The sequence below is a fragment of the Clupea harengus genome, chromosome 6, assembly GCF_900700415.2.
Source record: "Clupea harengus chromosome 6, Ch_v2.0.2, whole genome shotgun sequence".
NCBI lineage: Eukaryota > Metazoa > Chordata > Actinopteri > Clupeiformes > Clupeidae > Clupea > Clupea harengus.
Genome location: NC_045157.1, coordinates 23033532 through 23054293, shown reverse-complemented (window position 1 = coordinate 23054293; position 20762 = coordinate 23033532). Strand labels below are relative to the sequence as shown.

Here is a 20762-nt window from a genome sequence, read left to right as displayed (position 1 = left end):
GGAAAAAGATGAAAAGAGAAGAAAAAGGGAAGCGACAGAAAGGAGGAGAGATTGGTCTGTAAGCGCGGCTCGCCCACAACTTGGCTCACCACACATGTACACGCTCATGTACACAATTATACACCGCTAACGCAGACACACACTGACACTGGCGTGTGCATACAAGCATACACCCATCCTCCCATTACACACACACACACACACACACACACACACACACACACACACACACACACACACTCACTCACTCAAAACAGCTGTGACACTTCTGCAAAATGTTGCACTTTCACGCACATTCTCTAATGTTCACTAATGGAACTCCGCACTGCAGCCCCTCAGAGTGAGCACTCCACAGACACACAGACAGTTCCTTAACCAGAAATCACTCTCGTCTTGACCAGACCAAGCTGCGCAACTAATAAATTGTTCCCAAAAATGGCGTAAAAGTTAAATAGTCTCTAATACATCTTAGATTTAGAACTAGAGTCAAACAATGTTTGAACACTCACACACACAAACACACAAACACACACAAACAAACTGTAATGGTAATACAGGTAAACAAAAATACAAACCAAAACCAAAACCAATCCTATACCCATCCCATAGGGAAATTAACGTGTCACAGTCAGAGCTGTTGGCTAGCTGGGAGGACGGGCTGAGAGCATGCTTGAGTGGGCTGACCACTGGAGCCCAGCAAGGAGGGCGCTCAACGTACACATCACTAAATACCGTGTTAGTGCACAAAAGGCCTCCATCAGCCCACGGCCACGGCCATCAGTGACCCGTTCACAGAGACTACACACCGCATTAGCGTAGTCACACAAGACGGACAGTGTGGAAATGGTTTTGACTGTAAATGGCAGCATCAACACAATAGTGTGAGGGAGGAGGAAGGAACTAGCATTGAAGGGGTGGGGGGGGGGGGGGGGGGGCGGGGGGGTTATTACTTTCCTTGAGAAGGAAAAGAAAAAAAGGAAGTCACTTTGTCAGAACCACTTTCGCCTTTGACTCTCAGAATGTAAATGAGCATCAAACTTTTTAAATGCTTCTCCCTGCTTTGAGTGGTAAGTTCTCCACACCTGAAATAAGACAAATTAGCCAAAAAGCGCTAAAAGGGAGAAACGTAATGCGCTGTGGCCTCACAGACTTCTCAACGTTGATGCTCCTTCATTTCTGAGAGCCATTATGTAGATGAGGGAGGCAGCTGCTCCATTCCAGACAAAAGTGAGGGCGTGAGATGCAGAGAAAGCGCCTGAGCCGAGAGGGAAAATGTAGCTAGTGTCACACTTATGGCGCTCCACATCGCAGCACACACCACCGACAAATGCAAACACAATTTTTTTTTCCATTCTCATCAAAAACAGTGACAACTGAACTGCTAACTGAGATATTTGAAAACATATTAAAAAGGTAATGTTAAAGGAATTCACATAATGCTCTCTGACCCATGAGTTGACTACTTTGGACACAAAACCCAAACCACTTTATGCCAATGCCTCATGCCATTCAAACTTAGATATGAATGGTAATAAAAACAGCATTTGGTGGGCTTCATCTAACAGCCTGGTGTACTGCATGTTAATTGGAGCCATCTGTTTTGGACTACCACCGCAATTCATCTTGAAAAATGAACGAGTATTTGATAAAACAACAAGAGGCTCATTTAGCTTATTTTTTTTTTAAACGACGTGAGCCTCTAAATCCCATAACGAACCGGTTTACCCTGAGAGAGGTCGAGTGGGAGGAGGTGGGGGCTGGGGACGCCAGGTATGGGCCTGGTTGGAGAACAACTGGACAGCCAATTTGCTACATCAATACCAGCTGAGGGGATTTACCATTCCATGATAATTGTTTCCTGATGGAGGTTGGTGTCCGGCGCTGCCTCGGCAGGCGGGATAATGGAGAGGCTATTAAGACCCTCCTACGGCTTGTGCTGCCACAACAGCATTACCAGTCCTGGGAGCCTCTAACTGAATCTAAATGACCTTCGGTGTGGACCCTTCAAAACACTGCAGTTTGGGTCCCATCAGGCTCCCACTGTTACCTTTCAACTATCACCCGTCAGCCATGCGCGCTCTGGCTGCTTGTGCTGCGTTTGTGTCTGGAAGACGGGCTGGTGGTGAGCTAACAGATGGGGCTTAATCAGCTGGACACAGTGTGCCATGCTTCAGCGGCCGCTACAAGAGCACAGCTGCCGGCAGGGTACCGTCTCCGTCTCCGTCTCCGTCTCCACAGGTTTGAGTCCACAGCTTTTCAGAACACATACACTCCGACAGGCGGAGCAAAAACATGTAAGGACAGAGACGGCATTTGGCTGTGTGGTCTATTTTTCTCTTGCTGTGACACTTTTCTTACAGATGTATCTCCTTAAGATATTAAATAGGTCTACACAACCCAAACAAATAACACACACACACACACACACACACACACACACACACACAACAGAGACTAAAGAGCACCAGGGAGGAGGGGAGGAAGAGAGCCACAAGAGCATAGTTAATCTGACAAGCTCATTAAAACACCGCCACCCACTGACTACACACCCACATAGACTGCAGAGTGTGCAAATACATAGACAATCTAAAGGACGTATTTTAATATCACACTGACAAGAGCATGGGGATATTTTACAGCTATAATGGGAAGTGCAGACATGGATATGGAAAGAAAAGGATGCTATAGAAACAGAGAGAGAGAAGAAAAATATGAGCAAAGAGAGAAAGAGAGAGAGATGCAGTTTGTGGTGGGGGAAGAGAAGGTAGTATTTTAAGATGATGTTTTCAATTGATCTTAAAAAGTGTGAGCAAATGTAGGCAGCATTAATAAAAGCTGTTCCGTTTGTCATTTCCGACTCTGCATCCTTGAAAAGGACCAGAATCATAAGCCAAGCTCTATGAACTACTAGCAAAGGAGACATTCCGAAAACAAACAGCCAGCTTAATAAATACCTCCCCACAAGAGTGAACTGAAATCATTATAGAACAATGCTGATGTAGTAGTGTAATAAACACAGCTGTTAGCATTGAGCCATTTTAAACAGAGTCAAGTTTCAAAACATCAATACGCATGATATACATGGGCACACACACACACACACACACACACACACACACACACACACACACACACATGTACTCACATACACAAACACTCTCTGCCCCCCCACTACACACACGTTTGCACATGCGCAGACACACACACACACACAAGCGAAGTGACAGTCAGTCACATGCACCGTTCACACTCACCTGGTTGTAGAGAGCACAGATGTGCAGGGCCGTGTTTCCTGAAGCATTCTGTGCACTCATGTCCGCTCCATAAAACAGCAGATGCTCCAGGTGTTGAACATGTCCGTGTCGACAAGCCTTCACATTTAGACATCACACACACCACGCAAACATACACACACACACACACACACACACACACACACACACACACACATAAGGCATGAGTAAAACAATAGAAGGGCATGGGGTTACTGTATGCCATCAGAATGTGGTATTATGTAGCATCATTAGGCAATGCGTCATAACATTTACAGTGCGCCACATTTACACATGCGCATTTCCTCACTTTCATCATCAACATCAATCTTACGTGGAATTGAAGACGTAACCCCCTTTTTACCTACAACAAGTAATCAAATCTGTCTAACACTATGTATATATGTATATTTATATATACACCATAATTCTACAGACTCATTCTTGATCTAATAAATAAATCTTAGCATGAAAACACCTAATAAAATTGAGTGACATTCACAGGCATCTTGTACAAATGCAATTAGTTAAATCAGTCTCAGTGCAGGTGAATGCTGTTTACATATCAAGTCAACATACTGTATACTGAACTGAGATTTTTCTGTATGGATGGTATAATATAGTACATGTACCAGACTTTCTGCCCTGCACAGACTGTTATATCCTGATGTGACCACAAGAGGACAGTAGGCATTACAAGAGTACGGCTGAACATGTTTTACTGTAAATGTCACTGTCACTGTCAAAAACGTACTCCTCAGTTGATAAATGTCTTTCATAGATAAATGCAACAAACAAATGCATTCAGTTTAAAAAAAAGAAAAAAACTGAATCTGACAGCTGTGGGTAGCCAAAGGCCACAGATTCTGGAATTTGAAACATTAAAGTGAGATGTCAGTCTGTGATGTGTTACCTTAAGGTTAGGGAGGAAACACACTGCTCATTTTGAGCCAATTTTAGCACACTTCCTGGCTTTGAAATAACTCAACGGTTACATATGCATGTAAAGGGACTTGCCTTTCCCTGCACCCCACCGTGCTCATGTTCTTTACAGCGCTCTAGTGTTTGTTGATTGTTGTTGGTGTGTGTGTGTGTATGAGTGTGTGTGTATGAGTGTGTGTGTGTGTGTTTGTGTGTGTGTGTGTGTGTGTGTGTGTGTGTGTGTGTGTGTGTGTGTGTGTGTGTGTGTGTGTGTGTGTGTGTGTGTGTGTGTGTGTGTGTGTGTGTGTGTGAGTGAGTGTGAATGAGAGGGGAGAGGAGGGAGAAAGGGAGAACACTTGGTTGTTGAGTGTTGGTCTAGCCTGTAGGAAGGACGACAGGGCATGTCTGTGGATCTGATTGAGCTGGCGAGTGCGATGCCCGCTGTGATAAGTGTGCAGTAGAGGGAGGGAGGGGGCCCGCTTGTGTGTGACTGACAGTGTGTGATAGCCATCACGGAAGAGCCATAGCTGGGTGGGATTGCGTCTGTTCTCCTACAGGAAAGGGCCATCTGCAGCACACCAGCCAGGAGATAAGGGTGTTCTAACAAAAACACAGACACACACCTAGGTACACACAAACCCACACACACACACAAACTCATATATATACACAACAGCCACAAAAACAAGCCTAATCACACATACACATGTAATACACACAGACAGATAGACAGACACACACACACACACACAAACAGTCACACACACACACATAAACGTCCCTCTCTCCAGGCGTTTGCCTTGGCAAGGTTTCAAACGCACAGCAGCTAAAAAGAGTTTGAGGAGAGAGACGATATGTGGACACCCTGCAGCATGGGTGAGGCAGACGACTGGTGGAGCTAAAGATCACTGTGCTGGAGTCACACTAACACAAACACTGAAACAAATGCTTGTCACAACCACGGCATCCACACACACCCCTGCCGTCTCTCTCCCCCCCACCTCTCTCTCTCACTCTCTTTCTTTTTCGCTCTTCTCTCTCCTACCCACCTTCATCGCAATGACCTCTTGCAGCACAATTTCCTGGCTCTGCTGAAGCCAATGATCAGCCTTAATCTTTTCAGGCAGAGGCAGCCGAGGACCAGGCTAAATGAGTAAACCCCTTGATAAGATATTTAACGAAGTAATGAAGCAATTAACACAGGGCTTTAGACGCGAGCCCAGCTGGGTGCCCAGGCAGTGGGATGGCTGTTTTAGCCCTTGTGCTGTCCTTGTTACACTAACGACCCCCTTCTGCATGGCAGAGATTACAGAAGAGCAAGGCCAGGTATTTGTTTCAGTAGCATGTGATCACAAAGGTCCAAGGAGATCGATGAAATGTCAAAGGTCACAGGTCACAGTGTGACAGCTCTAAATGCCAAGTGTGAACAAGTTGTCTTCAGGGAGAGGTGATGAAAGCTATCCTTTGGCCATGGGGAGATGGGAAAAACCTACATTTGGAAAGTGGGTGCTGTTGCGCAGAAAGTAGCTGGCCTACAATTTAGCCTCAACCCTCTTACCGTCGGTGTTCTCTTTGGCGTGCATTCCTTTTTTTAGAAGGAAAGAGAGAGGAAGAGAGAGAGGGAGGGAGGGATAGAGTGAAGGGGTCACCTGGTGGACTTCGTGCCATCCGTTCTCGTCCTGGCAGCAGACGGCGGCGTGCTCGTGGAGCAGCAGCTCGCAGCAGTAGGGGTCTCCCCCGACCATGGCAGTGTGATAGAGTGCCGTTAGCCCGCGGCTGTCCTTGTAGTCTGGAGACGCACCCAGCTCCAGGAGAGTCTTTCAGAAGAAATGTAGCGTGTCAACCCACAGGCAGTACATCACCTCAGTGCAAAGCACAGTGCAGTCATTCAGTTCAAATGTAGATATTCAGACTCAGAAAGAAGGACAGTATAGTCCTATAGTATAGTATAGGGTCTATAACATTCCAAAGAAAAATTGTGATATTTATACTTGTGAGATATGCTGGGCATCCCACTGAATGTAATACTTAATTTTTTCCAACCACAAATGATGTCCCAAATGTGGCTGTATTCTCAGTCCCTACATTGGACAACAGCTGGATGTGTTACACAAGCAACCTAACAAAGGATTCATGTTTATGTTTAATTTACAAAATCTGCTTGGTGCTATGCTTGAGATCTGATGTACAAAGCGTTATGGTAGCATGCCTGGGAAAATATTACAATGCAGCTCTGTCTCCGTTTACCAACTCCTACTTAACACTACAGCCAACATTTGTTTAAAAAGTACCATAAATCTAATAACTGGCCTTTTTCTGCACGTACTTTCTGTCAAGAATTCAAACACTACATTTACCACATCTTTACATCCTTTTTTACCCCGGCAATTCAACACATGTGCTGAGCAAGTACAGCGTTGCGTTGCCCTGCCTTATAGCATGGAATAGCTAGTTTGTGAATGACTGACAGTGTAGAGACCAGTAGCTCTGAGCTGGCAGTGCTTTGATGTCCAGGCTTACCGTGAGGGTGACCTGGTTCTTGGAACGGGCAGCTTTGTGAAGAGCAGTCATGCCGTCTTTGGCCCGGAAGTCCAGATGAGCTCCACCGTTCTTCAGCACTTTCATGGTCTCCACCATGTTGTCCAGGTGAGCAGCGAAGGTCAGAGGTGTTTCTGTAAAAACAAAAACATCCACCATTAAACAGACCCGGCCTGGAGGATTACTCATTTCTGCTAGTCATTTTTTAAATTATGATGTGAAATAACAGGTTTTAATAGAGGTCAACACAATTCACCCAAAATGAAAAGCAGTCAACAAGGTGACATTTATATAATAGACATTTGACATGTTTTCCTGCGACAAAAATATAAAAGTTGACAAGTGCAATTAAACATGCACAGCAAATGACCCAGACAATTGTGTGGAATTACTTTGGTAAAAAGCTAAGGTTACAGGAAATCAAGGTGTCTGCTTCTAGAGTGGAGTTTAAAAATCCTTAATGGAAATTGTGCTAATTTGTAGATTTGATTTATTGGTGAGCTATTTCTGCAAGGTCAGAGTGGTCAAACTCAACAGACAGAGAAAGTTAAGTACATGTAAGTCCTCTGGCAGCTCTGGAGGAGTGTTGGCTGCACTTGGCATCTGGTGTTGAGAGATTTGGAGGCTTTTTTAAGTAATACCAGATAGAGGACCTCCTTTATTACCGCTTAAATGAAACCATCAACACCGACTCACTAGAGACAGCAGGTCTATGTAAGCATAACTTTTATATCGCCCTTCGATTCCACTCTCGTTTTCTCATCCAACTGCATTTATATTAAATAAATATGTGTGCTGAAATATATCACGCCACTCAGCTGCCGAATTGGGCAATTTCTCAGCTGTCAAATTAGCTTGCCCTTAAAAAGAGATCCATAAGTCATTGTTGGATCAATGTTCCTGTACACCACTCAATCAGGTCTTAAGCACTCTCATCAAATCTACAAGTCAATTGCCTTAATGATGGGGGAATGGGCAAATGCTAAGTGCCGACTCTGACACAATCTCCCTCTATATCAATTGGCAATATCCGAGCCACATGAGGTTTTCCAAGGGCTCGGAGCAATCGCCGGCTATTATAGGGGTGTGAAAACTTCATATTCTTACAGATGATTGTCTCTCAAAAATGGCCGCCATGTTCACATGCGCCGCTGAAATCAATACCAACAGAGAGGATTCAAATACAGTTTTAGAAGACTGTGGAGATTCAGCTCAAATATTAATCTCTGTCATTATCCGCCACACTCAAGAGGCAATCTTGGCAGTGCTACAAAAAAAGAGTCCACCATGATAGTCCTCTAATCCCCACATAATACTTCACCCTCAATGAATAATGCATCTTCAAACTGTCATAAACACAGTCATACAGCCTCAAACACCTCTTACACGCTGCCATCAAACACTCATGTTGCCCCAGGTGATGGGCACAGAAAAGAAAGGGGTCTCTCTCTCTCTCTCTCTCTCTCCCTCTCTCTCTCTCACTCTCTCTCTCTCTCTCTCTCTCTCCCTCTCATAAACTACATCACAGTCCGGGTGAAGTTGTCATCGACCCACATGTTCATTTAAAAATCAATCCCATCGACTGGCATAAAGGCCAGTCTGCTTTGAAGGGATGACAGTCGCTAGACTGATGAATGATGAGGCTGCAAGAATGTATCTGCAGCATCCCCACACCACAAAACTGCCAAGCAAAAGAAACGCAACGCCATGGACTGCTACGACAAAGCTGTTTTCTGCAGTCAGGTGGCACTAGAAATGTATAAGCACAAGCCAAACCATATTTGCAATTATCCAGATAGAGAGAAAGGCTTAATTGGCACTATGCTCACTGAACGGTGCACCCTTCATCAAGAAATACCACCACAATTAGAGAAGTGGGGGTGGGATAGGGACCGGGGTAGGAAGCTGGGATGACGTCAGTGGTCTTTTTTTCTTGCACGGTTTCAAGCTATTAACCTGATCTACCAAGACAAACCTTCCCACACAGTAATTGATGATTCCAGGCCTCTTCAGATGTACTTATATTAATGCCTTGTTTCATCTGGCAACAAGGATCACCGTGCCTTTCAGTGAAGGTCGTGTTATTATGGCAGCATCTGTGTGCTATTTTGATGTATATCCAGTAAAAAGGCATACACTATCTTGATACAGAACTACTGCAGAGCTGGAACACAATATGTGAGGCAAGCCTATTGTTTGAAGTACTGCAGTGTACTGTGACAAGGGCCAAAATGGGGCTGAGCTGGAGGGATTTAGCATTGTGTGTGAGAACAATAGGGAGTGATTCTGGAAGTTTCAATAAGGCATGATACTGTAGAGCTGAGTCCTGAGTTGTTAAGACATTTCCATGAGAGCTATTACAATATGAGTGATGTGTGCGTGACGGTGTGTGTGTGTATGTGTGTGTGTGTGTGTGTGTGTGTAAGGGAATATGAAGGGGAATATGAAGTGTGTTTGTGTACGTTAATACATACCCCCAGTCTCAAGGTCATGGTAGTTGGGGTCAAGGCCTCTCTCCAACATCCTTAAGACTTTGTCCACCTGATGGTGTTGGATGAAGTCCATAAACTTCCTCAAGTTGGCCTGGAGACAGAGGAAAGGGCTATGAGAGTGTGTAGGTTGTGTGTGAGAGACAGACAGAGAGAGAAAGAGAGAGAGAGAGAGAGAGAGAGAGAAAGGGAGAGAGAGAGGAGAATTTGATGATTGAATGTTTCTGCTCCGGCAATCTGAGTGTGGATTGCGTTACAGGACGAACATTCCCTCAGCTTTCCAGGCCAGTTATAAATAGATAAGAGAGCAGATCCCTGAACACTCCTGCGAGGCTCTGTGCATCAGGAGGAGAGCAAAGACTGAGGAGCGCAGGAGTAGAGCAGGAGTAGAGCAGGACTAGAAGAGGAGTAACAGAGATGGAGAAGGCAGAGAGAGTACAAGTGGAGGGGCTGATTACTACCTAGAGTTAATGCACCTGGATGCTGTCTGTGGACAATGACAGAAAAATGTTGATCTCAAAAGGATAGCACATGGCAGAGAGACACAGCTGAGGACACAGAAGACAAAGGGTATACACATCCATGACACATCTACACACACTTTTATTCACACCTTTCTCTTCAGAAGGAGAGAGCGAGAGAGAGAGAGCGAGAGAGAGCGAGAGAGAGAGAGAAAGCTAAAGGCAGAGAGAGAAGGAGAAAGAGGAGAGAGAAAAAAAGAGAGAGTAAACTGTGAGGGCTCGAGGCAGCAAACACACTGTCTCTAAAGGCAGAATGATAGAATGGAGTGAGGAGGATTGGTGTGCCTCTCTCAATTACGCTTTTACAAATGACCACAGAGTGATGCATTGGCGCGTCCCTTGGACCGCAGCTGGGGAGATGAAGGACGTTGCTGAGAGGAGGAGAAAGACGGAGAGAGCCTTGGGAGTAAATAATGTCCAGAGAATTCCAGAGGAAAGGCTCAATACCGCCCAGAGGAGCATGGCATCTGAAAATAACTCATCCAGACAAACCTGACGTATCACACCACTACCAGTCAGTCTGTGGACTGTGCATTACAACTGGAATCTCTGCCCTTTAATAATTCAAGCAGAAATCTGAGCCCAACTCCCCATCACCTGCCTGATCAAACACACACAGTGTGTGAAGATGGAGACTGACCTATTTGACCTCAAGGGACTGGTTGCATTTAGATGTCATGAAATACATTTAAAGGACAGGACACTTACATAGAGAAAACCTCAGAAATGCTGGGGTGATTAAAGAAACATTTGCAATGGTCAGACGGAGAAAACTTTGTTTAAGTTCTTTTGAAGTTATCCTCTCGCTTCTTGCACATCAAATTCACTTACACTGTGAAACAACCTAAGGGGGCAAAATCAATAATCACTGGCACCAAGAAATGCCTTTCAACGTGTGCCCAACATAGTGTTTATAGAACAATACGGCAAAGTGAAGTTTTATAGTCTGGCTATACAAGACTTTTCTGTTCTCTCTGCTCTTGAGCTATGGAGTGAGTGGATGAGATTGAAGACACTGGGAGAAAGGATAGAAAAAATGGAAAGATCAAGAAAGAAAGAGAAGAACAAGGAGAGAAAGAGCGAGAAAGAGATGTAGAGCTAAATGAAGGAGAGAGACCTCTGCTCTTGACCCAAAAATGTCAGCTGTGTCAGGAGGCACTGAGCCCGGAGAAAGAGGGCAGCCCTCTAGACCACACTCCCAGGGAGGAAGTGTTGGAAACACACACACACACACACACACACACACACACACACACACAGCATGGTCTTGACGACGCACCTCTCAATCATTTGTACAACTGGGTAATTTGCTGCTGAATTTTTTTTCACTGAAGTCTGTCATCCACATCAATCATCTGCGGAGCACTGCTAGGCATAAACCCCATTCCCATTCAGAGTTTCTCCCTGACTCGTGACTGTACATCAAGAAGGATTGGGTTAAGGTGCTGGTTATTGTGATGGATTTTATTCATCACATTATTGTTTGTGATTATTTCAAGATGATTGCTCCTTTCCCTGACACTACATTTTATCCATAATACATGGTAGATCTACTGGAAGCTCCTAAACATTAGTCAAATGGTGATGTGAAGCCAGGTTGATTGACTGAATACCAGAACACTAAACCTGTGGTGCTGTGATTACGAAGACCTTCCTTCATACATATTCAGTTTCCTTCGTACAACTCAGTTGGATACATAGCAAAACACACAGCACATATGAAAAACATCTCACCTTTGTGTGAAGTTTGGCAATCAGCTTCTCATCTACATTTGGTTGTTTGTAGACTCTGCTCTTGTATCGGAACTGTGATGTACAGAAAATACAATGACAAACAATGACAAACAATGATAGCAGCCAGATAGAGTTCAATATTACATACTGATATTGTATTTTATTTCTGAAATTTCTATTACTAAGCCACTTCCCTCTTCATGAATATATGCCTTCATTACAGTATTTCAAAAATGCACTTGTCTTAGCATGGATATACTGTCCTAAAATCATCTTCATTTATATAATGAGTTTCAAATAGTAGCATCTCATTAATAAGAAAAAATGAAAAAATAACATTTGTTTTTAGTTGTTGAAATGATTGTGTTGCATCTTATGAAATTGTGTGTGTATTACTCTGTGAAAACCAAAACATTTGGTAAATTTCCGCTGGTGGCGCATTTGTGGTTTGGGACCACTGTACCTCCAGGGATGGGACCCCTTTGCTGATTGGCTGGGGATACTCCCGGAGGAGGCGTTCCTCATCCAGGAACTTGCCATCACGTCCGTTGCTCGCCGGCTGGAAGAGGCCGTAGTTCAGGACGTCCTTTAGGCTCTGACTCAATGTGCACAGGATCCGTTGCTTGGCAACCCACACAGTGGCATCAGGGTTGAACCTCATACATTTCTGTTGAGGGGGAAGGAGAAACAGGTGGGGGAGGGGGGAGGGGGTGGGGGGTTACACTCGCCTGGTTTGGCAACGGGAATCGATGGCAGGATGACAGCCAGCACACCTTTAGCTAATCTCCCCAATGTAAACCATTTTGGGCACGGGAGCAACGCAAGCAGCACTTGCTCAAGAGTAGATAAACAAGCATGCAATTACAATCTGTTATTTAGTCATCCATTGTTTTTACATTCCTCTATTGACCTAATGCCTCTCCTGCAGCGTGGCAGATTACTGACAAAAGCATACAAATGCACTGCGGGCTACACCACATAATAGAGGATTAGGCCCAAGTACTGTGGCTTTCCATTCTGCACAGCTGATGATAGTGGATTTCTGTACTCTGGTTATGTGTGAATGTGTGGGCAATGTGTGAAAAAAAATGTAAATATCACAGGCACTGAATGCTGTAAACCTTAATCCCATGGCTGGCTGTGCGAGAGAGACGGAAAGCAGAAGGACGGCGGGGCCGAGCAGATGTCTGGCATTTCAGCGGAGAGTTCAGAAATATGTTCTTTTTCATGTGCTCACTGTTATTATTCCCTCGCCCGTGTCATCACTGCCGCACAACAGGAGGGACACTGGGCAGCCCACCTTAACCTTCTGTGGTCAAAACCTTTAAGGGGTGATATTTCATACAATTTCTGCACTGGCTTTGATGTGAATTGGCTATGGTCAGACACTGTGTGCACGCAACAAATCAGGGACTTTTATTTATGTTGCCATTTTGAAATGTGTAACGATGGGAATAAACCCAATAAATCAGATTTTGTCTCTTGCTTGTGCTGTGTGCAGAATCCTACACTCATGTACTCACGTTTACATGTAAAGCATGTTTGTTTTCCTGTCTGCCCCTCCTCTTTATCTAGGACTAGCCACCAGATGTAAAGGACCACCATGCCAGTGGTGCTACTCCCATTGACCTATTTCAATGTCTCTGCATTTCATTCACTTTGGAATGCCTTACAGGCCAGTAATAAACAACAGAAATCCTATAGGAATGAATCTCAAGAGACAAACTAGAATAAGGGAGGGAGAAGGACGCATGGGAATATGCATCACCATACATGGAGAACAATTATAGCAGAGATGACTGTGCATTTGCATATATAATCCTCTAATATATGGATGCACATTCTAGATGCATCTAATAACCTGCATTTCTTTGTTGTTCTAATCCTGTCTGATTAAATAATAATAAAATAACACTTGTTATTTGGTTACATTATGAAAAGTGTATAAATAATAGAGACCAAAACACTGTGGTGTAAATAATCCTATTGGCATCAATCTCGCTGACTGAACTCATCCAGGAATTGGGTCGTTGGATGTTTCCATCCAAGCGGTCAACATTAAGTCCCCTTGTTACACATACAGTAGTTGTGCACTGTATGCTGAGGAGAGAACACGCTAATTAATTGACCAATATTTCTTTTTTGTGTGGGCGTGTGAGTGTTTTAAACATATGGCCCATGAACACAGCTAAAACAATACAATGATGTATAAAGGAAATTATTCTCACACGTGCTGAGGATAATAGAAGACATAGACCACATGTAAACAGAATCGACAGAGTCTTCAATTATTTTATTTGTCGCATGTTATTATGTGTGTGGACAACACAAAGTGAGAAAACAGAGGACACAGTAAGAAATATGTAAATGCACTTGTTTTCTCCATGGGCTGATTTTCATTGCTTCGGCTGGTCAGCGGGTGGTTGCTGGGAGATACTGTGCGAATCCTCTCATCTCCCTCAGTCTGTTTGAAGTCCTGTTGAATTCTGTGAACATTAGAGACTGTACTCTATACAAGATATCTGAAGGCTGTCTGTAACACCCGTCGGTTTGTTATGCGTTGTGACAAAACCTGTGGATAAAAGCATGCTGCGCCTGCTTCTCATCTGGCTGACAATCACTGTCACTTATTCTTAACATGTGGGTAAATGTGTTCCAAAAAAACAAGCATGGACTATTCTTCATTTGATTCCTTTTGTCCATGCATGTTGTCTGTTGAAGAGGTACCAGACTCACTTTTCACGTTCATAAATCACCTTCTTTTCCGCCTCCGCTGCCTTCTTCTTATTTGTAATAAATGTTGGTAATCATGTTTTGCTTCGTTTCTTGCTCCATTTGTTGGCTTCTACCGAGAAGAGGTGATGCTGTGAACCTTAACCCTTCATTAAGCTGCAGTTAGAATCACCTACAGAGGCATGGACAAAACCTTTCCCCTGAGACAACCAATGGGCTCCATACATCAATCCCCCCACACCACGCTGAATCGTCACCCACACAGCGCGCTCATCCAAACAGCTTAATTCTCGGCTGTGACAGCCTAACGGCACAACCAGCAAAGGGCTACCCTCATGTTTTAACCATGAAGGTAAATCAGGAGTGTGGGAGATGCTAGGGGACCTTCGTGAAATCCTAACAATGTAGCAGGCTTAATGAGATAAAGACCTGTCCGTGCAGGCAGATGCGCTCGCAATTATCCTCAGCAGAAGACACACTCACAAGCACATAAGCGCTCTCTGAACCTGATGAGGGTAGATATGACAACTTCCTCAATTCGAGATCTGCCAAGAGTTTTGATTGATCAATACATACCCATAGCCAAACAAGGTAATGACCACAAGTGCACAAACACTCAAACACATTCGCCACCAGCTCGGTATAAATGAGCTTAGGCCTCTTACGGTCTGTTGCAGGTCTGGGATGATCACTCTGATGACCAGGGAGTTGATGTGAATGTCCTCCATTCGGCTGGACGGTCTCTCGGCGGTGGCTCTTATGGTCTCGTAGATGGTCTCCTCTTTGGAGCTGTCGGAGCCGGATTCCTCAGAGTAGTCTGAAAAGCTCTGGGCCATCTCATCCTCACTTGACGTGGGGCTCCGGGGCATAGTCAGCCGGCCACTCCGATTCCACTGCAGAGGAAAACACAATCATTATGGGAGCCATCCTTAGTATGAGGCAGGCGATTTTATAACTTCACTGGAAATGGATATAACATAGCTTCCTATTATTGCACTATCCATTCCAGTAAGACAACTATCCACAAAATCCAACAAAAATGGGCTAGGCTAACACTGTTGATGCATCTATTCGTTTTGACAGATCTATGTCTACCGTCGGGTTCCTACCAGGCTAAAAGAAAATAGAGGTTGTTTCCCTTTTTCTTTCTGCCATTTCCAATCCAGGAGGATTGGGGAGTGAGTAATACAGAGAGCAATAAACGGACTAAAACACACAATCCCCGGGGGTAATAAGGTGTCAGGGACAGGGAAGGTCTTTCACACAGAGGTACTTGAGGCTCATGACTCCTGGGTCCTGCCACTGATTTTGGTCTGATTTGGTCCTGACATATACATCATTCTCTTCTATTGGGTCTGGTGTTTGAATTTTTCACTTCAAAACCTGTAATAAACAAGCTGCACTGAAATGGCATCTGACATTTTGCAGTGTTTCCTGCAATAGGTCTATAGCCTGATAAAACAACACAATTACTGCTCAAAGGGGTTCTTTCTTTTATCTTATATATTTTACAAGGTACAAAGAAAGAATGGAAGACTTGTACCAAAGGATAGATTCCCATAATAGTCAGACCACTGTCATCGACAGTATTACAGCTACAGAAGGAAACTAGTAAAAGTGACTGCATTTTCTTCCCACTCTGAATGGGAAACTACAGATTCTGAAAGCAGCTTGAGGACCCTGGACAGCTCCAGGCTCAGGGCAGTCCTCACTCACTCCTGGCCTCACCCAAGCTCACAGAGCAGCTGTGCAGAACTGCACTAAAATGCTACCTGGAAGACAAGTGTGACAAGGATAAATGAAGACCTCCTCATTTGCTTCCCAAATCACCTATATCTTCGACAGGAGAGTGCTTTGTACCTGTGTCTGGCGCCGGCGGAGGAGGCTGGGACAGCGTTCCTGTGCCTGTGTAGACCCGAGACCTGTCCTCATTTATTTTCACTCTCATTTATCATGTACGGAAGATTCTGCCTAACTCTGGTCTCCCTCGCTCGCTCATTCACTCGTTCTCTTTCTCTCATCTCTGTGATGTGTGTGCAGAAACATTACAGAGACAAGATGACCTGGAAAACGCGGCAAACTTGGGTGCCCCTGGGTGCCGAAGCTTTAATGATAATGGCTGCGTAACGACATCCCTTTAGAAGGGCCTGAGGCCCAGAGGAGGAGCCACGCCACTCGGGCTGGAGCTCCAGCACTTCATTACTGGCTGTGAAAACCCAGGGTTCAGCGTGTTAGCTGGGGCTGCTGTCATCAATGTGGGTGCTGTTTCTGCAGAGGGTCATAACCACAGCAATACACCACCATGGCTTGACCTCAGCTCTGGTACAAGAGCAGCCTGTAACATTCAGCCTGGCTTGTGCTTAGATTAAACTTAAAGTTCTAAGTTCTTACACTCCCTTGAAACTTAAACCTGCAGTACAGGGTATCTGGATGCTATCTTTAGTGGCTAAAGACTCCATACTAACATGCAAGGCTATGCCAATGTTACCACGGCAATGCCTTTCCAATTTAACTGCACTCTGCTGCTGGGCAGGAAATAAATATACTCCACTTCCTGAGGGAGTTTAGGGCACACAATGCCAGAGCATTCCAGCTCATTATGCATGGAGCTGGGGCTGGGGCTGGCGGAGGGGTGTAAGGGTACGACACAAACACCCACTCTGGTGCAGTTTTCAGTTTTTTCTGTAACTTTCCTGTGCCTGTGGTCCCTTTTATCCCACTGTTGAGGGTCTGGCTCTATCTGTGCAGCCAGCTACTTCAAACCCCAAATGTTCAAAATGACTCAATTGGAGGATTTCCAAATGTCTGCTTTAGTCACTTCATCTCCATTATGCGCTCAATCAGGCTGACAACTGACTAATCGCAAATCAAGACAACACTTATTCTCTTAGTCATTTAATTTTTCACTCATTTTAGCAGGGGCAAGGCAAAAGTGTGTTTGTAGCCACATACAGTATGCATCTGGTGCATAATCACAAAATTAATTTCGGCACGCAACTTAGAGACAGAGTGAGGGAGCAAGAGGGAGTTGCATCGACTCAATAAGGCATATGTTGACATGGTAACAAGGGAATATGTTTTGTATGTGTTTTTTTTTCAAAACAACATAAATGCATTACAGTGACCTCCAGGGAACTTTAAGCTTGGCATGCTTTAACAATCTAAAATGATGCTTGCATAAAACACTTGGGTGGCCTATATACTGTGTATGTAGTTCCTCCACTCATAGTTCCACTGAACCTTCTGCTGCTGAATCAGATGCCAAACAATGAAGTCTGAACATATTCTTCTTTCAATGAACCTGAGACATTGAATAACTTCATTAGCATACAGATGAAGCATGTGGTAAATGTAAATGCATGTAAAAAAAAAAAACATTTACCATGCAGCTCATTAATACACAATCTTTTAATCAAACGTAGCATGTCTTCCATTAATTAGAGAGCCAAGGTGTGCACATTTTCTACGCTGGCGTTTTTTATATCACTCCTTATTGTACAGTAGGTCTCCCGCGCAGCAAAATGCTTCTGCAAAAAAAGAACAGATGGCTCTTTGGACGTACTGTATGTCCAAAGTAATGTTTCTTCTAACTCAACGAGCTCAAGGCTTCAATGATTCTCTGAGTAAATCTTGGAAGAGGGCTTTCACCAACAGAGCTGCAGGCACACAAAGTGATGACAGGAAAGCATTCAATTGTGCACTCCCAGGAGTAACAAAACCCGATGACAACAAAAGCCTTAGGTGTATGAAAGCCCTGATTTAACGAATCTTTCAAACACTATTCGATTGTGATCGAAAAGGTGTGTATGTGTGTGTATATGTTTCTGAAAACACAGTGCAGCTTCCCCTCCTTGATTGATCAGTTCTCGAGTACAGTAACAATAGGGTTTTGTGAAAAGAACTTCAGGAGTTCACAACACATTCATTAGATCTCTGAGAAAGGCCACCTCTTGGCACTGCATTCTTCCGTAGGTGACTCCTTTATTTGGATCCCGTGGGTGAAATTCCTCAGCCAATTGTCCTCTTATAGAAACGAAGCTGAACAAAACTGAGAAGTCAATAACCTGACTCGATGAGATCTAAAAGAATTTATCACAAGTTTCTCTTTCTGGTGTGTGTTTGTGTGCTTCTCGAGTTGTGAGAAGTTCTGTCCTGCACTGGAAGAGAGAAACATATTTCAGGCCCAGGAGGCACGCATGCTAGCAAGGATGCTAAAGCTCGTGGTTGCCAGAGTCAGTACATAATGAGTACATACATGGTTCCTTTCTCTCTTTCTGATCTATCTATGTGCCTGTGTTAATGTTATGACAGATTTCCAGCAGCAAGTGATGGTAAGAGAGTCACAGATTTGGATGTAAAACACAGGTTTTCCTCTCCTATACAATTAGGATTATGCCCCCTAGTATTACTTGGCTAGATGTACTTTAGATCTACTTCAGACACTGAACACTTGGCAGGAATCCTTTGTCAAAGAATGCCCTCTACCCTTTAACTATTGCCCCTCACTGCCCTGTGAACAGTGGACCATGACTGGGTGTAAACTAGGATACTGTTGAAATAGGTCACATGTAGCACTGAATATGAGAAACAAATACAAGCATGTCTGCAGCATGTCCTACATATGAGGAAACCCACATACTCCACCACACAATCTCTAACACAACACTTCACAGTCCAGCAGTCTCATTTTCCAAAGGCAATTACATTACACATTCTCAGGCAGAAGGTAAGAACATTTTAGCAATTATTGTGAGTAGGTGTCAAGAGTAATTTGAAGTATTTGCCTCTGTATGGGTTCACAAGGTAGACCTACATACATAAGTACATCCCGGCAATTCTTTGGAAACTGTGCCGTGGTTTCATGCAAATATAAAAATTAAAGCACATAGGCTTTATGTTCGATAACACACTGGTAGGACAGAACCAATTGTGTGTGTGAGTGTGTGCAGAGGGACATCCATGCATCTGTTTCTTGACCATTTTTGTACATGTCTATAGAAATGTATGAATCCCCTCCTCACGTCAGAGGCTGTTAAATAGGCCATGGGGTTGTACAAGCAGCACATCTCTCATGAATACACCTGTGCCCATGTGTGAAATGCTAAGATCCGCGTTGATATGGACCGATGTAATGGGCCGTAAGGGTGGCAGATGGGAGAATCACCTCCAGTAATGTTCAAATGGTATTCAACCTCACATAAACACAATGACTGATGTGCTGATATCGCCTCCAAGTACGCTCCCATTGTAATGTCCTTTATGAATCCCTTTGGCTGCACAGCACAGCATTTCTAGCTGCCTTTTCTCCTGGCTATATTAGAAGTCTGAGTAACCACCGAAAGGTTGTACAAATGGGTCCTGGTGTATTTACTGACAGAAAAAGGTCAGCTCTGGCAGTTACAGCGACATTTACCAGCACAGTGAAATTTACAACCTGCGCACAGTTTAAAAAGTCAGTTAACACCGACAGGAAGAGATCAACCAAACAACGCGTCAGTAATGTTTAAAGAAAATTACTATTGTGCTTATTGAAACACACAGGCTGCTCAGGAAGTCCAATGCATTCACTAACATTCTGTGGTCTACTGCTAAACTTCACTATGGCCCTTCTATTCTTCTGATTAGACAGGAATATAATGGACAGCCATCTCACTTCTCATATCAAAGAAAGACATTCAGATACAATACAGGGGGAAACATAGAAGAGAGATGCGATGGTGAAATAAAGAGGCAGGTCTGTCAAAAATTAGATCTAATTACCTAATTAGCTTTAAGGAGCAGTACCATTAAATACAGCCAGTGAAATACCAAGGCTGTTCCAGTACTGAACAAACTAATGCTGCATCTCTACTGTTACTGTTCAACCCAGCAGTTTCAACTTCCTGACAGAAACAATGATCAATGTGATCCTTTTCTATCCTTCACAATTTGTTTGGTAGCAGTATGTAGTTGTATTTTCAGTTGACTTCTTCAGACATCAGCCCATCAATAATGTATCCGGTATCATTGCTAGTTAGTTGTATTTTCAGTTGACGTTTTTAGACACCTGCCCGATGATAAAATGTATCCGGTATCTTTACTAGTTAGTAGTGATGTATTTTACTTCGTGGATAATTCCCAGTCTCTGTCACTGCACCTTCCAAGTCCTCTCATATTCGATATCAACTTCTCTCCCCCTTTATCCCTCTTGACTAATTTGAGTTTAATGTCAGCCCCATGGCAGAGAGAAGGACCTTTAATGACCTTTATTTAAAGTGCCAGATGGTTCTGAGCACTCATGAACTATCGGCCTTCGTATGCTTCATAACTGCTTTTTAAATATTTGTGTGAAATGTATGTGTTAATGAACAGACATGTAGTGTAGACAAGAAAAAAGAGTGTATGTTAGTGTGTGAGCATATTTGCGTGACTAAATATATGTGTGGGTGTTTGCGTGTTTGAGTGTGTGTGTGTGTGTGTGTTTGTGTGTGTGTGTGTGTGTGTGCCTGTGTGCATCTTCTGCTGTAAGGTAAATTAAGGTCCTAGCCACCTGACTGCCAGTAACAATGCCAGAG

At 43.9% G+C, this 20762-nt stretch overlaps 1 protein-coding gene across 5 annotated transcripts in view; it reads right to left on the bottom strand.

Moving 5' to 3' along the window:
* The window catches only part of LOC105902984 (SH3 and multiple ankyrin repeat domains protein 2), a 111947-nt gene that overhangs the window by 73072 nt on the left and 18113 nt on the right, over nt 1-20762 (bottom strand). For all 5 annotated transcript variants that reach the window (XM_031569449.2, XM_031569450.2, XM_031569451.2 and 2 more), the window contains exons 2-8: nt 14874-15101; nt 11939-12142; nt 11476-11547; nt 9206-9314; nt 6714-6865; nt 5843-6010; nt 3255-3371 (exon numbers count right to left, since the gene is read on the bottom strand). In XM_031569449.2, coding sequence (XP_031425309.1) covers nt 3255-3371; nt 5843-6010; nt 6714-6865; nt 9206-9314; nt 11476-11547; nt 11939-12142; nt 14874-15077 — 1026 coding nt within the window. In that variant the 5' untranslated portion in view covers nt 15078-15101. The remainder of the gene's footprint in view (nt 1-3254; nt 3372-5842; nt 6011-6713; nt 6866-9205; nt 9315-11475; nt 11548-11938; nt 12143-14873; nt 15102-20762) is intronic.